The sequence below is a fragment of the Neopelma chrysocephalum genome, unplaced genomic scaffold (assembly GCF_003984885.1).
Source record: "Neopelma chrysocephalum unplaced genomic scaffold, ASM398488v2 Primary Assembly neopelma1_74, whole genome shotgun sequence".
Lineage (NCBI taxonomy): Eukaryota > Metazoa > Chordata > Aves > Passeriformes > Pipridae > Neopelma > Neopelma chrysocephalum.
Window position 1 is genome coordinate 3,345,077 of NW_020897735.1, and position 15,383 is coordinate 3,360,459.

Genomic DNA, 15,383 nt, shown 5'->3' on the forward strand with positions numbered 1-15,383 from the left:
GAAGCACAGGGCTAAAAGCCTCTGAGCTGATTCAAAGCAGCATTGGTTCACTGCAGCCTCCTTGACTTTGAAGACGCTTTCCCATATCACACCAACTCTTGATTTGCCCTGCACGATTTTTTTTTCAAATTAACAGAGGATCCAACACAGCCCAGAAGCAGAATACAAATGTTTTAGGCTATCACCAGCTTCCTGTGCAAACAGTGTTTGCTTTCAGAGCACTCGTGTGCCTTTCAGTCCACTTTATTGGAAAAGCCTTCAGATGTCATCAGAGATTTCTCCTCTGCTGTTCATAATAAAGAAAATCCTCTAGTTATTGGGAATATTTATTAAAACAAAGAAGCAAAACACTAATACTACAGTCTTTTGTGATAGCAACTTTCATCTCAGAGGATAAGTTCACGCATGATGCAACAAAGTGATGAATGAGATGCAGCAGCTTTAGACATAAAGATAATCACTCCATCTAGCCCTGCAAAGCCTCCAGCCCTGGGTGGAATATGGCTAGAGCAGAAATTGCACTGCAGGGTGTCGCTTTAACCTGGCAAATGAAAAATACCTTCCCCCCCCCTTGAAACCTCAAGAGGAGGGAGACTGAATATAATTATCTACCCCAGTCTTTGCTTTGGATCGGGTGCAACAAGGACAGAATGTCACAGTGAAGGAGTCACAGTGGGGCTGTAACTCCTCCCTCCATAGGGCTCTCACCTTCTCAGTGCCTGGGTTACACCTGGAAGGTGAAGGGGTTGATGGGTGGTGGCCAACCTGTGGCTTTTAAACATCTTGTGGGAAGATCCTGTGCCAGAACTAACAACTGGTAACCACGTAACCAGTGGCAGAGGTGTGCTGGCAGCTCCTGCCAGTAATTCTGACTTGTGTAGGATTGAGCTGGCAGAAGGTTCCGAAATCCACATTTCTAGTTTGCCACCCCATCCATGAACCCATAGAAATCCACAGAAAATATCTGACTTCTTCAGCTCATGACCTGCTGCTGGGACTGCCCCAGCCCTGTGCTCCCCAGGGTACGTGGGGGGATCTTGTCAAGGTGATCATCACCCTGGGGCCATGAGCCACGATTGACTCTGCCCAGCTGGGCACCAAGTTGACAACATGAGTGGGACACAGGAATCTGTGCAGCAGCAGAAACACCAGCAGGGTCCACATATTGAAGTGGAAACATCATAGCCTGCTCCATTCCAACCATTAAAGGGATTAAAGTGACCTTCAAGATGAAGAAAGACATTGCTGCTATGAGAACTTGTGAAGAAGAATTCTTCAGTGCCTTGAGTTGAGCTAGATGGTCCTTTCCTCACAGTTTTCTTTCCTGACATGGACACCTGGACAGTTATGACAATAATTATTGAAGAAAATGTGTTGGAAAGTAACTGGTTAACACTAAGGGATGAGAGTCAGCACAGGGACGAGTTCTTGATGAAATTCTGCTTAGCCCTGTGTGGCTTCAGGGTAGGCAGATCACTTGCTAAAGGAAAGGATGCAATTCACTGATGATGTTGCTCTTTCCTATCTCAAGCCCTTGAGGGTGAGCATCCCACGAGTACCACAGCACTGCTATGAGTCAATACTACTACCACCAGTAGCAAGGTGGAACAAACTCTGCTGACACCCCCAGCCTCACCCTGAGAGAAAGCAGAGGAAGAAGAGAAATGTCCCCACCAGCAGATATCAGCCCTGTAGGAGAGAGAAGTCATTTTCCCTTCTCCTGCCTGTCTCAAATGCAGTGTCATCTGGCTGGTACCTTCTCCCTCTGAATTGCCTTTCACCAAAGCAGAATAAATCATTCATGCAAATCTGAAAAGCAATTTCTGCATCATTTATACTGTGGAAGTTTCTCTGTAGAACTATTAAAAGAGAGATTCAGAACTGGTTTGCTATGAAAACAAAAATCAGATTTTTAATCAAATAGTTCCGTGGAAAATATCCCTGTACATATGTGTGGTGTATGTTCTTGTCTGTGCATGTGTTTAATAGGGGGAAAAAAGGTACTCCCTTAACACTAAGACCATGGGTTTGGGTTCAGTATTTTCCATTTTTTTATGCAAACTGGAGCATTATATTGAGAGAATATAAGAGAGAGAGAGAGAGAGAGAGAGAGAGGGAGATTCTTACCTGGTATAATCTGACACATTTTGTTTGCAGTAAGTTAACTGGAAAATGAACTTTACTCAGTTACCTGAATTCTCCAGATCTTTATAGGCTTCTGTCCAGGTCTTGGCCATGTTTGCCAGGGTGTACTCCATGATCTGGATGTCGGTGATGGGGCAGTTGCACTGGGGGAACTCCTCGGAGCACTGGCAGCCGCACTGGCTGTCCCGGCAGATGTACTCGCCCTCCCCGTTGCACATGATGTAACTCAAGGCAGACTGGACAAACTTCTCTTGTAAATACTGAGGGAAGATGATCTGGAGACCTGGCAGGGAAACAAGAGGGATGTGGGGGTGAAAAAAGTAAATTAAGAAGTCAGTTCAGGTATTTGTCCTTCGTTTCAAAACCTGTTTCGGTGACAGCTTGGGAAAGTGATGCTGAGGAATTAAAAGCTGCTGGGGTATTTATCTTGGAGCTGTCATGAGTAAGGAAGATGGGGTACAAATTGCATGTTTCCAGTGCAAGCAGTGAGTTAGCTGAGAGCAGCGAGACAAGTAACTTCCCCCTCCCCAACACCCAGTCTACTCCCTTCATCCCATTCCCAGATCCCAGCACAGTACAAAACCCCTGAATGCAAAGGTCTTTTATCCCCTGAAACCAAGTGCTAGTTCAGAAGTGATGAGCATTGTGCAGTTCTGACCTGTTTTGAGAGAGACTAAATGGGTTTGGTACCACAGAAACAAGGAAACTACACACTGAAAAAGAAAATAAGAAAGAACGGAAAACAGAAGAAAGGAAAATAACCCAGGGAGGGATTTATAAAAGACCCTTGCAGAGTTAAGTGCCCAGCTCCCACAGCATAAATACAGGAGCTGGCTACCTGAGCCTTTGCAGCTCGCTCCCTGCTAGGAAGGCTACTTGCCAAATCCTATAAAAGTGCAAATGGATTTAGTGCCAGTGATTTCAGTGGTGCTCTGAAGATTTACATTAGCAGGGAGATCTATCCCCACGTCCCTTTCTCCGCTGCCAGTGTTTGTGTACCCATCCATCTGTGCAGGCATTAGTGTAAGTGTACCCTTGCTCAGATATCAGAGGACATACTAACAGTTTAAGTGTTTGCCCTGTGTACTGTGTACATGTTTTTCCACCCTGCCCTCCTCCAGGCTCCCTACGGATCTCCCTGAGGATTCACAGCTGTTTTCTTCTACCTGGCAAGTCCTGCTTGTCAGACTCTGTCAGCGTCTGTGGTGCACGAGGCAGATGACAATAACTCCGAGCCTGGCCCGCTTGCTTCCTTGTAAAGGCCCAGGGATTTTGGAGTGGCAGCTAAAGGAGTTTATGGCCTGAACAGCAGCGCTGAGCTCAGGAGCGATGAAGGCGCGTGGGTCAATTACCCATCTGTTTGTGGTTCTGCTGCGCTGAGTTACCGTATCCACGGCTGACAGCTCAGCCGAGTGGAAGGGAAATCACACAATAATTCAGGGGATGAGAGTGTGCAGGAATGGCAAAAAGGGCCGTGACCCCTTTCAGGAGCTCAGGCCCGTCTCTGATGGGCCATGTTCGCCTCAGACAAGAGGAAAGCAGCGGGCAGTGACCCCGGGCCCCCCATTACCCTTTTGCTTTTGGATCCAGAGAGACACCTCAGCCTTGATGAGGTCCCTGTGGAAGAGCAGATTTTGGGAGGATCAGGAGGCTGTGGAAGGCACACAGGGACCTCTGTTTTCTCTCCCCCTGGGCTCTGGGAGCACCATGCCTGGTGGCACCGAGCTGCCCCTCTGTCTGATCCCATTGGCAGCCAAGAGTGGAGCAGTGGCAGCTGCTGGGCAGGATGAACACGGAGCTCCCTCCAGCTGGGGAAGATGTTTGTGACCCTGGCACAGGAAGGATTTCAAGCCTGGCCTTTGGAGGCACTGTGTCTGCACAGATCCTGCTGCCTTTCCTGTGGTGGTATTTGGGACAGGAGGGAACAAAGAGCTGACCTGTCTACAGCATCCCTGCAAACACCTCAAAACTGGCTGAAGGAAGACCAGTGTTTTGAGGTCCCCTTGGTCTTTTCTGAGATGTTTCTCAGCAAGAAGCTCATCTTTCTTCCTGCTGTCTTCAGGAAGTATTGAAGATCAGCCTCTTTTTGGGATTTTAGTGATAGGACAAGGTGGAGTGGCTTTAAACCAAAAGAGAGTAGGTTTAGATTGCATATGCAGAAGAATTTCTTCTGTGTGAGGGTGGTGAGGCCCTGACACAGGTTGCCCAGAGAAGCTGTGGCTGCCCCATCCCTGGAAGTGTTCAAAGAGACAGAGCTTGGAGCAACCTGGTCTAGTGGAAGGTGTCCCTGCCCATGGCAGGGGGAGTTGGAATGAGAAGATCTTTAAGGTCCCTTCCAACCCAGACCATTCTATGATTTTATGAATTATCTGAAGCAAACACCACAGAGGAATGGTCCCTTGTCAAACCTTCATACTGACATTAGAGCTGGTCCCACCTGCCAGGATCCAAAACTTTCCTTCAGGATGGAAGGAATGTGCAGTGCTGTTGGAGAACTGATCCACAAAAGGAGCTTGGAGAGCCTGAAGGCTGCTGCACTCACTGAGCTTTCAAGCTCACAGGAGAGTGGGGCTGGACTTCTTGATGTGCACTGACTCTTTATTCATGGTTCAAGTCCCATGAATACATTTTTCCACTCTGCTTCCCAGAGGAGCAACCTGCTCTGGCCTCACCATTTGAATATGACCAAATGACCTCGGGCTCTTCACTTCACATATTTTCTCTTTGAATTTTAACTTGGATAACAGCATGACAAGCTGTTTGGTCCCAACTAGAAATGATCCTGGCTTTGGAGATTTTTTTCTCTTTTTTTTTTGAGGGAATAGGGTTGAAAAAAGCAACTAAAATTTCAGGGAAAGCATTTCCCATTGCAAGGAACATCCACTGTGCATCTCAGCACATGCAGAAACATGAATACACTGTAATCTCCAAAACATAACATGGTCCCATCCTACACTGCATTGCCTCATGTGGATGCTTGCTTTTTGCCTATAGAACTCGTGGCTTCTAAAAAAAAAATAACATTTCCAGAATAACCTCCTCTTGTAAGAAGTAATCTCATGTTTAAGAGGTAATCAGAGCCCTGTACACTTAGCACTGGTTCCACAAAGCACTTATATAAATGCTTAACTTAATCAGGGAAGCAGTTTTGCTGGAATCCACCATTACCTGGAGCTTTAACACACAGCACATACTCAGATATGTTCTTACAAAAGTGACACACAAATCCAGCGACTCATTGGAACATGAGTGTGCATAGTCCAAGCACAAAACCCTGATTTTAAAACTACAAACATGCAGTAAGGATTTCCTGTGACTCGGATCTTCCAGCCAGGAATTTCCTTGTGGAAGAAATCAGTGTCAGGAAATACAGCTGTGCCTGCTTTTCCATATATATTTTTATATATATATACATAAATATTCACACATTTCTCATCATATCCAGACAAGGGCAGATTCATATCAATATTTTTGGTTTAGTGTGGAGCATCCTAGTGACTAGATCTTAGCAAGACATTTTGCAAGCACTGTGCCAGCAGCATCTCCCTCAGTCCTGGCACCCTCATAGTTTGTATATATTTCCCTACCGTGCCTAGTGACTAAATATTGCTGAAATTTAGTAGATTCTGGTTGTCAGTAAAGCACAGGCAGGATTAATCTTTGCAGATTACTGCTCTGCATGTTTCAGTTGCCACCTGTAAAGCAGGAAAGCTGCAGTCCCAAGGACTATGACAGCACACCAGCCCCACAGAGCAGCTTGCAGCTGGCCATGGTAGCTGGGAAAGCCCTCTGTCAGCCATGACCTTAATAAATCACCCCAGAAATGCTGTTTTGTTCTCCAAGAAATGTCTTTGAATGTTGCAAACGCAAAAAAAAAAAATTATATTTGGTCATAGAATCATAGAATTAGCCAGGTTGGAAAAGACCTCCGAGATCATCAAGTCCAACCTTAATTTTTCAGCCTTGCCTGCTGTTAAAGCACCCTCATGTCAGCAGCCAAACAGGGGGTCAACCTGGTCTCAAAGACTGAGATACTGGACCATTTCCATTGAGAATCCCTCAATCCAAGCCAGGGGACACAAGGAATGGGCTCATCCCCAGCAGAGGCTCAGGAGCTGAAAATAGATGCAGAAGGGAAGTTTGCTGGTGATCAGTGTTAGGCAGAATATCTTAGTTTTGAAGATATTGTTCAGGAGGAATTCTGCAACTCTGTAAAGCAAAAAGTTCCTCCTTTAAAATTAAGAGCAGCACAGATTTGGTATAGGTTTGTCTTGGATAACTACAGGCAGAATATGAAGTGTCTGACAAGGGAACATGTCCTTAATTCACCTAGAAAAACTATTAAAGAGAGATGTTTGCCTTTAGACTGTATATAAAAGGCTTCCTGCATTAAAAGAAGTAAATTTCCCCAGCTCTAAATTAGAGCTATTTGAAACATTTTCCACAGAAGAGTTCTCTGTTGAAAATGCAGTTTCATTGAAGCATTTTGTGAGAGCATGTTGACTCCAAAAGCACTTTTGACTTTCTAGATGTATTTTTTTCATACTTCCTCATCTCGCTTCACTGCAAAGCTGAAATGTTTGTCATTACTGTTCTGCCCATCTTGGCAAAAGCTTTAATAGTAATTGTAATGTAAATTCTAATATTATATTATCATATATATTATAAAGATATATAATATATCTCTATGTATATTTATATATATATGTATAATGTATATGGTATTTATACATATATTGTAATATAATATCAAATATGGTAATATGTTTAATATTGTATAGTTATTGTACATAACATTATATATTATGTATGGTATTATATTACCGTATTTGATGTAAGAAACTACCTAATATGCAATATTTCCTGCTTAACGTTGCAAAGTTTAGAATAGCACAGAAGGATTTTACCTCATTGAAACAGTGCTATGCTCCAATATTAAAATATACTGTCAGTAACAGTATGGATATGACAGGGGATGTCTCTGGAATTTTAGTTTCCTGAGACTTTTGAAAATATTCCTTTTTCCCCCTCAGATTTTCCAATTTCAGTCTCAGACACTTGTCCTGGGATCACAAATTCCCATTTCCCACCAGCCTGCTGTGGAGCTGCTGGAATCCTCCCCTCCCATGCTCTGGTGGTCTCCTTTTCCAGGCAGCTTGTGGATCATCCATACTGGAGGTGGAGGCAGGTGAAGGGGTGGTTTCCTGCTGGTGGCAGGGAGAGGAGGACACAAAGTGCAAACAACTGGAGTCCCCTGTGAGATCCTGGCCCAAAACAGGATTCCTCAGTGCTGTGTTGGGAGGCTGCATCACCACACAGCCCTCCTCACACACAGGACAGGGATCCTGCTCCGGGGAGGGATAGGAAAAAGTGAAACCTTCTGTGATCCGTGATCAATATTGTATATATACACCCCAGTGCATGTACAAACACTCTGGATTCACATGGATACTGGTTTACAAATTAGGGATTATTTCTGTCCCAGTAACCACAGGTGCAGAACCAAACATCCTGCACTCTCCTCCTCTGGAAACTCCAGGCTGGCTCACCCTTTGTGCAGGCATGAAGGTAACTTAGCTTTGGTTCATAAAATCGTGGAATCATTTAGGTTGGAAAAGACCTCAAAGCTCATCAAGTCCAACCTTTGACCCATCAGCACCTTGTCACCCGGAGCAGAGCACTGAGTGCCACTGAGGCCCGGCAGCTGCATCCCCTGAAGGGCACGGCTTTGACACCACGACTCTCAGGGCTGGGCAGCAGCAAGTTCAGGAACAGAAACTCTCCCTGTCATGAAGAAGCTGCTCTTTTATTGAGCCAGGCTCAGAGCTGAGTGACACCAAGGCAGGAACATGGATTTCTGTCAGCAGCTCATGCTCGGCTGCTAATCAGATCAGAGGGGACTCGGTCACGATCCATTACCTGCTGCAGCCCTGTGACTAATTCCTAATGAGCCTTCTCAGAGCAGAGGAAGGATCCTGGGTAATTATCCCAAGAATTGCACTCCAGATCAGGTGGAAAGCTCAGGTGTAGCTTTAAAGGTCACTTTGTTCTATTAGGAAGAGCTCCTGCCTCCCTTCCCTCGCTCTGTCCCTTGGCTTGGCTCTGGGCTCTCTCTGCACTGTGAAGCTCCAAAAAACCCACATGTGCTTGACCCTCAAGGTCCTCTCTCTGCTCCCATCAGAAATCACAGCCTCATCCACCTTACATCCTCTCTCTCTCCTAATTTTTCCCTCTTCCTCCACCTCCTTCCCCCTCCCTTGGTTTATGTCCTCTCCTGTAGGATCAGATAGCCAATAGAGGTCTATTGATTTACCTGCTTCTCTGCCTATAACCCGAGCTGCCTGCTGATTTAGCTGTTTACCCAGTTATCTGATGTGTCCTCCTTGGGTTTTCATTACCAGCAGCCACCATCAGAGTACACAAAACCTCTCAAATTGCTTATTGTTAATTAGGTAAGAACCAGAACTCAGTGGTTTGGATAATCACTGGAAGAGAGAAAACAACCTGCCTATTATTTTTAAAGGCAAATAATAACAACAATAATAATATATCCACAACATTACTCAGTAAATGAAACCCAGTTTCTGTGAAACCAAAGATTAAAACAGCACTTGCCAAATTATACTCAAAGCGGAAGATGTAATGTAGCCCATTCATCTGAAAAATTAAAATTTGTGCAAGTACAAGGATTCCAGAAATAAAACCATCTGGGCAAGTGAGCAATTAAATCCCACATTTCCTTATTTTGTCAAAAATTTGGGAATAACCTTCATAAATTACACGCCCAGTGAATTTCCTCCTTCTACTGAAGTTGACTTCTTGCTAACCAGCATGTATTTATTTATTAATTCAGTCATGACCTCTATCTGTTGACTTTTGGACTAGCTCCCCAGCTGGGACTGAAGCCATGGCTTCTAGCATCCAAATAAAACCTCAGTGACTTTTCCCAAAGATTACGGTCATTAGAAAGTCCCAAAAGCTGATCTGCAAAGCCCTTACACAAATCAGCAATTTGGGAGGGACAAAGAGACGTGGATACAATGGTCCTTCAATATTGATGGAAAAGGTCACATTTTTTTTATGTATAATACATGGAAGTCCATCAAAATTCAATGGCAGGGGCACCCAGATACTTCACTGGGGTTCCTTTAGCTCAGTTCCTGTCAAGCTCTGCCTCTGCTCTGCTGAGCATCCTGTGGAGTCTCCAGAAGCCACCAGTCCTGCTCCAGGGAACTTACAGGCAAGGCAGAATCACAGCAGAGAAGGGGAAAAGGCTGGGAAGAAGGGCACCCCTGTCTCATTTCAGCCCCCCACTCCATGCCCCGTGTTGCCACATCCCTCATTGCTGTGTCCTACCTTGCAGGTGGAGTTTGCTCTCAGTGCTTTGCAGAAGGACAGAACTCACAGAGTCCAGATTGTCGTAGCTGTTGCAGCCCAGGGGGCCGGTCCGAGTTTCTGTTACCTAGGGAGGATGCAGAAAAGAGAGAGTGTTCCCTTTGACTGCAGCACCACACCTTCCCCAGGCTTCTTCAGACCTTGGAGTACAAAGACTCCTCGTCACCAGCTGATACAACCCAAAACACATCTTCCCTAATTGGGGAAAAATGCCCCACCCCGGACAGACACAGCTAATGTTTGGTGCACTCACAAGCTGGAAAAGCAGAATGAAACGTGCCTGCTTTCTTTATGGTGCTGCTGGTTACTCTGGGCTTGGCAAAGGGATCCTGCAGATTGATGCTTCTCATAGAGGATCTCCACTGGAGAACATCAGAAGCCAGTAGAGGAATTATTCCCTGGCTTCTCTTATTGGAAAGCAAGAAACAGAGATGGATTGCCAGCCCCCAGTGGCGCCTGGTGCTCCCATATGTGAACACCATCCTTGTGCTGAGGATAGATGGAGGCACAGATGACCTGCGGTGTTGTTGCTGTTGGTTTCCAGCCATGGAGGAGAGCTGCCCTTCTGGAATTCACCATGGGTGATTATCTGCTGTCACTGTTTCAATATCTCAATACAATTTCCCATCCAGAAGGGAACAGGCTCAGCCATGAGACACCACAGAACAATAACGAGAGCTGGAACCTTTCAGAAATGGCTAACAATGATGACTCCATCCACATCACCTTCCCTGGAGTGAACTCTGCAACAATAAAATCCCTGCCCAGTGTAGGATGATTGCTTTCAGAGAAGGCAGCCTTTGTCTGCAGAGCCATTTTCCCTATTTTGTATTCTCTGAGCAGCTTCCCTTCCTTCCTGCTGCAACCCCCAAGCTGTCTCTCAGTCCGTTTCATTCCAGATGCCTCAGTAATGCCACACAGAGTTTTTTGCCTTTCCTTGTAGTAAATTCAGCTGAGAGATGTTTAGCAGTCTTACACCCACAAGAGAAAAATACTGCTGGGTTGCTCAGGGTTGTTCATTTCACAGACCTGCCTTTCCCTTCCAACCTCCATCACTGATCTGGGTTCTCTGCTCCCTTTCTCCCTTCCAGAAGTCACTGTCACGTTTAGTGGAGTGATATATCCTACATATAGGAGAGTGGTTATATCCTACATAACCATCACACTGAATGCCCACCTCTCTCTGGATATTACTGGATATATTACTGGCCTTGGGAAAATCAATTCTTCAGTAAGGTCCATAAGAGAAAAATTTACCCTGGGAACAAAACAACTCGTGATCAAAAAAGACATCACACTGGGCTGGCAAATCCCTGCAGTGCCAGTGTGGGCACACAATATTTCTCTTGCTAAGGCAAGACAGAGTACCTTGATTGCTCCGGTAGAGATCTGGATCTCATGGAGTCTCCTCATGGTGCCATCACGGTCCACAAAGTAGGAGGAGGCGAGCTGGTGCAAGGCTTCAACGCTCTGCGTGGCGTTCCCTGACTTCCTGTCGAGGCGGCTTTTGTCCATGTACATGGTCAAGGCCTCCTCTCCTGCAGCAGAAAGAAAAGCAGATTTCAGGCTGCCAGGCAGGGTCACCTCAACAGGAACAAATGGTGTCATCTGTTGCACCTAAAGAAAGAAACGTCCGACACCAAAAGTGCTCCTGAAGGAATCCACCCTTCCTCACCAGCACCAGAACCCCGGTGTGATATGTGTGAGCCTTCTCTATTCAGACAGGAAGCCCAGGTCCACCACACTGGTAGATCAGCTCCATTGAATTCAGTAGTCAACATTTTGGACATTTATTAGCCAGCAGAGCATTACCACAAGTGCTGGAGAGGTTTCAGACCATTTATTCCACTCGAGGAACATTTTCTCTGTGTGTGGTGCCTCTAGAACGATGCTCCTGACAGGGGAAGATGACGCTTTTATACAAGTCTCTGTCTGAGTTGATTTTTAGAAGGAATAAATGATGATTGGAAATAGGAGGTAGTTGTGTAGGTGGGTACAGAGGACAAACAAATGCTAGTTGTGCCTCTTCAGCTTCCAGAGATGATGCAAAAAGAGAAAAGAAAGGGAATGAGTGAAGGGGAGCAATCAGAGGAAAGAACAAACAAGAACCTTAATTTAAACTAACCACCCTTCCTGCCTTCTTTCCCAGAGTCTCATTCAGGGAATTTAAGTAGAGAGTGAAAAATATTGTGCAAGGTAAGGGACAACAGATGATTTTGTGTCAGTAACCACAGGGAATCTGGGAGTGAAGCAGTTAAGAACTGATAAACATCAGCAGAAACCTGAATGTAACAAAATACATCTGAAAAGTATGTGAAGCTGAGGAGTAATATTTACCTAAAAGTTCAATTTGTGCTGGACGAGCCAGACAAAAACCCAGTTCATTCTTAACATAAGGCTGGCACTAAAAGAGGACTAACAAAGGTGAAATGCCATCCTGCAACCTTGACATGTTAAGCTCTGATTTTAATAAATGCAGAGGCAACTATGGTAGGAATGTGCCATTTCTACATAACTCTGTTAATGAGAAGAGTGGTACTTGTTCTGATTTGATAGATGAACCACTGATGAATTCACTGCCTCTGGCAATGATAGCATGGTCAAAAAAAATATATGACCATTTCTAAGGCCAAGAAATAGTTTGTTCTTCATCGTCTTTGCATAATTTTTTTAGGAGAACAGGGATTTACTTTTCTTTAAAACTCTTATTAGTTGAAATTGTTTGATTCTTCCAAATTATTTCTTTTATTGCATACATGAAAAAACCAATAACCCCACTAAACCCTCTCCCTTGCTTTCCCTGGAAATTGTCCAGCTTTTATCTGGAAGCCAAATGCCTGAAAACAAACCAAGAATATTCTGGCTGAAAATCAAAATATTTTTGTTAGATTTCAGTTTTTTCAAGCAATAGTTACGTTGAGGATTCAGCCTTTGGCTTTGAGATGAAAAATGGACACTTTTTTGGTGGAAAGAAGATACATTTCATCGAAAGAATTGATCTGTTGTAATCTTCTAATTGGCTTCATAGCAGCTAAGTGGAGAAGTTTAGCACGTAAAACTTTCTCTTTAATATTTTGTTAAGAATAACAGACTATCCTTTGAGCATGATCAAAGTGGTGGTGGTGACAGTATCATCATTGTTGCTGCTCACAAAAACACTTTCCCCGGAAAATGACCAGCTTTGATTTCCTTTACCACCATTACCGTGTCGAGCATGTGAGGAGACCTTGGCAGGGATCAAGGCTCTGCCACATCAGCCTCCATCCACACAAACAGAAAGATAGTCCATGTTCCAGAGAATTTAAACCCCTGTATCTGATGAGGCACAGCAGGTGAAGGCAGCAAAGCCCAGGTGATGAGCTGGCTGGGATCAGCATGAGGAACAGCCCTCACCCCACTCCAGGTGCCTGAAGCCATCAAGGCATTCTCAGGTTTCATCTTTTGGGTGAGTTTCTCAAGAGGATTTGAAGTTTTGTTTGGTCAGTTTTCATGAGGAACCCCTTTGCCACCAAAAGGACACTGCATGGAAGTTGGACAAGGGGCTGGATCAGTGTGAGAGTGTATTTTGAGCTAAAAGTTTTGTATCTCTCATGTAACAGAAGTGTTTAACTGCATGGAGATGCAGCAGATAGAAATGAGGCTGTGACAGGAGAAGGAAGGCCTGGGATAATTGTCCCCTTAGCTGTGATTCTCAGAGGAACTTGATGGATCCAGCCACCAGCTCTTCATTGATTCTGCCAGTAACTGGAAAAAACAGCTTTTTCTGGAAAAAAAGCATACCTTTATTACTAGCCAAGGCACAAAAATCAGGACCTTTTTATTCCAGTCTAGTCCACTTTCACTAGAGGAATGCTGAGGCCAGAGGGCAGGCAGGAAGCCTGGGTTGAATCACACCAGACAGTAGCAGCAGTGCCACATCACCAGGAGATCCACCATTAGCTTTGGTCCCTGGATAACACAAATCAAGCCCTGAGAAACTCAGCAGAGAACAGAATCCTGTGCTCTGGGGCAGTGGGGGTCAGCGATTTCCCCCCAAAAGCTGTCATTTTTTTTCCTCCCTGGGGAAGAAAACAGAAAAGTAAAGCCAATGAGCTGTGGTGCTCTTCCTGAGGGATGAATACAGCCCCTGGGAGTGAAAGGTGCTGAGCAGAAACACTGCTGCTGGAAGCCTGTTCCATATGGCTGAGTGCAGCCCTGGAAAAGCACAGCATGCCCACGGAGGGGGCACGTGGGAAAGCAACTCTTCGATCAAGAGAGGTTAACAGACTTTTCCTGCATTATTAAGTCTTAATTTCTCTTTTATTAAGCGGGTGCTGTGTTCAAAGTTGTTTTTCCTTTAGGGCTTTCCCTGAAAATTGGCTCTGTGTGCTCCATCCCAGAGCAGGAGTGCCCTCAAAGTGACCCTTTCACCAATCCCGTCGTCAGAACTACACCGGAGCAGGGCTGGGTTTTTCCTGGGCTCCGGGGGGATGCTCGGTAGGTTCAAAGGCAGCAGAGCAGTTCCTCGTGTGGCCACGTGTGAAAAGAGCTGCTGTGTTCAGGTGGGCCGGGCTGAGCCGTCAACCCCCTCCTGGGGGCCCTGCGACAGCTGGTGTTTAAAAGACAAACAATTTCCTGTGTGTTTGTCACTCGTTTGCAACATAATAAGACACCAGGCGGAGTTAGAAACAACTGTAACCCAGGGCAGAACGCCTGCAACTTCTCAGAGGAGACACCAGGTCTTGGGAGAGCAAGTGTGCCAGGACATATCTGGTTTTATATCCCAGTGGTCTTGTTTAGCCCACAGACTGTGATCAGAGTGTGTCCTCTGTGCATAATGCATGCCCAGCTTCATCTGCATCTACTCTGGGACTGCCATTGCAGAGATAAATCTTTCTTTTCTCCCCTACCATTGCTCACTGTGCTCTGGGCTGGTGGAGCATTTAGCTCTCCCCTCCAACACCAGTTCTCCTTACAAGCCTCTGCATATTTAAGATAGTTGTGTTGTAAAATCAGGAGGAGAAACAAGCCCCTGTGAATAATTTACAACCTCACCCAGGCAAAATTAAAAATATATTTTACCATCAAAGGTCTTTGTTATTTCAAATTTCCACAGATGTGAGTGGCAGGAAGAAAGAGGCACGTCAATGGAAAGAACAGTAAACGCAGAAAAAAAATCTCTCACTTTACTTGGCTGTCTTGGGCTCTGTAAAACATGGTCCTGGAAAGCGATTTCCTCAATAAAAAGCAGTTTATCTTTACACAGACTTCATTAAGGCCTGATGCAGGCAGTCACTTGTACTCTTCAGTGCTTGGAAACCTGCTTCCTCCCACATTTCTTGCTGATGGAATGGACTGTTTGAGTGCCTGGACTGGAAAAGCAGCTCGAGGATCTTTGAAGGACGTTGCCACACCAGAGGCCATTTGACTTCAGTGGAACTGAGCCAACTTACCTACCACCTAATTTGTGCATGAATCATATGCACACATCTAATCTCATCTCTGTCTCATCCCAGCGTCTGCAGAGTGCTTTGGGAACAGACAGATGGCCAGAAATTCCTCAAAGTTCACCACAAGCTTCACAGTGTGGCAAGGCTGGAGGTGAGGTACGTTAGGAAAAGCAACAAAACACATTCTGTGCTAAAATTAGGAGCCTTTACCACTGCAGAATCCTGCTTAGAGAGAGTTGCTCTCAGAAGAAAGGCATTTAAATGAAAGAAAGGCACAACTCAAGAGGGTAAAGGAATAGTAAAAATAATACAGGAGAGGAAAAAAAAAATTCAGCAGCAAATATCAATAGGAGCTGCTGATTTTCCCCTCTCCCATGTTCAATACTCATCACTCAGAATGTTTATGCAGCAGCC

The 15,383-nt window shown here is 45.1% G+C and overlaps 1 protein-coding gene across 1 annotated transcript in view; it reads right to left on the reverse strand.

Annotated features, from left to right (window-relative positions):
* Positions 1–15,383, reverse strand: part of BRINP1 (BMP/retinoic acid inducible neural specific 1) — an 89,157-nt gene that overhangs the window by 10,734 nt on the left and 63,040 nt on the right. Inside the window, exons 4-6 of the mRNA XM_027687800.1 lie at positions 10,909–11,078; positions 9,502–9,607; positions 2,192–2,428 (exon numbers count right to left, since the gene is read on the reverse strand). Coding sequence (XP_027543601.1) covers positions 2,192–2,428; positions 9,502–9,607; positions 10,909–11,078 — 513 coding nt within the window. The remainder of the gene's footprint in view (positions 1–2,191; positions 2,429–9,501; positions 9,608–10,908; positions 11,079–15,383) is intronic.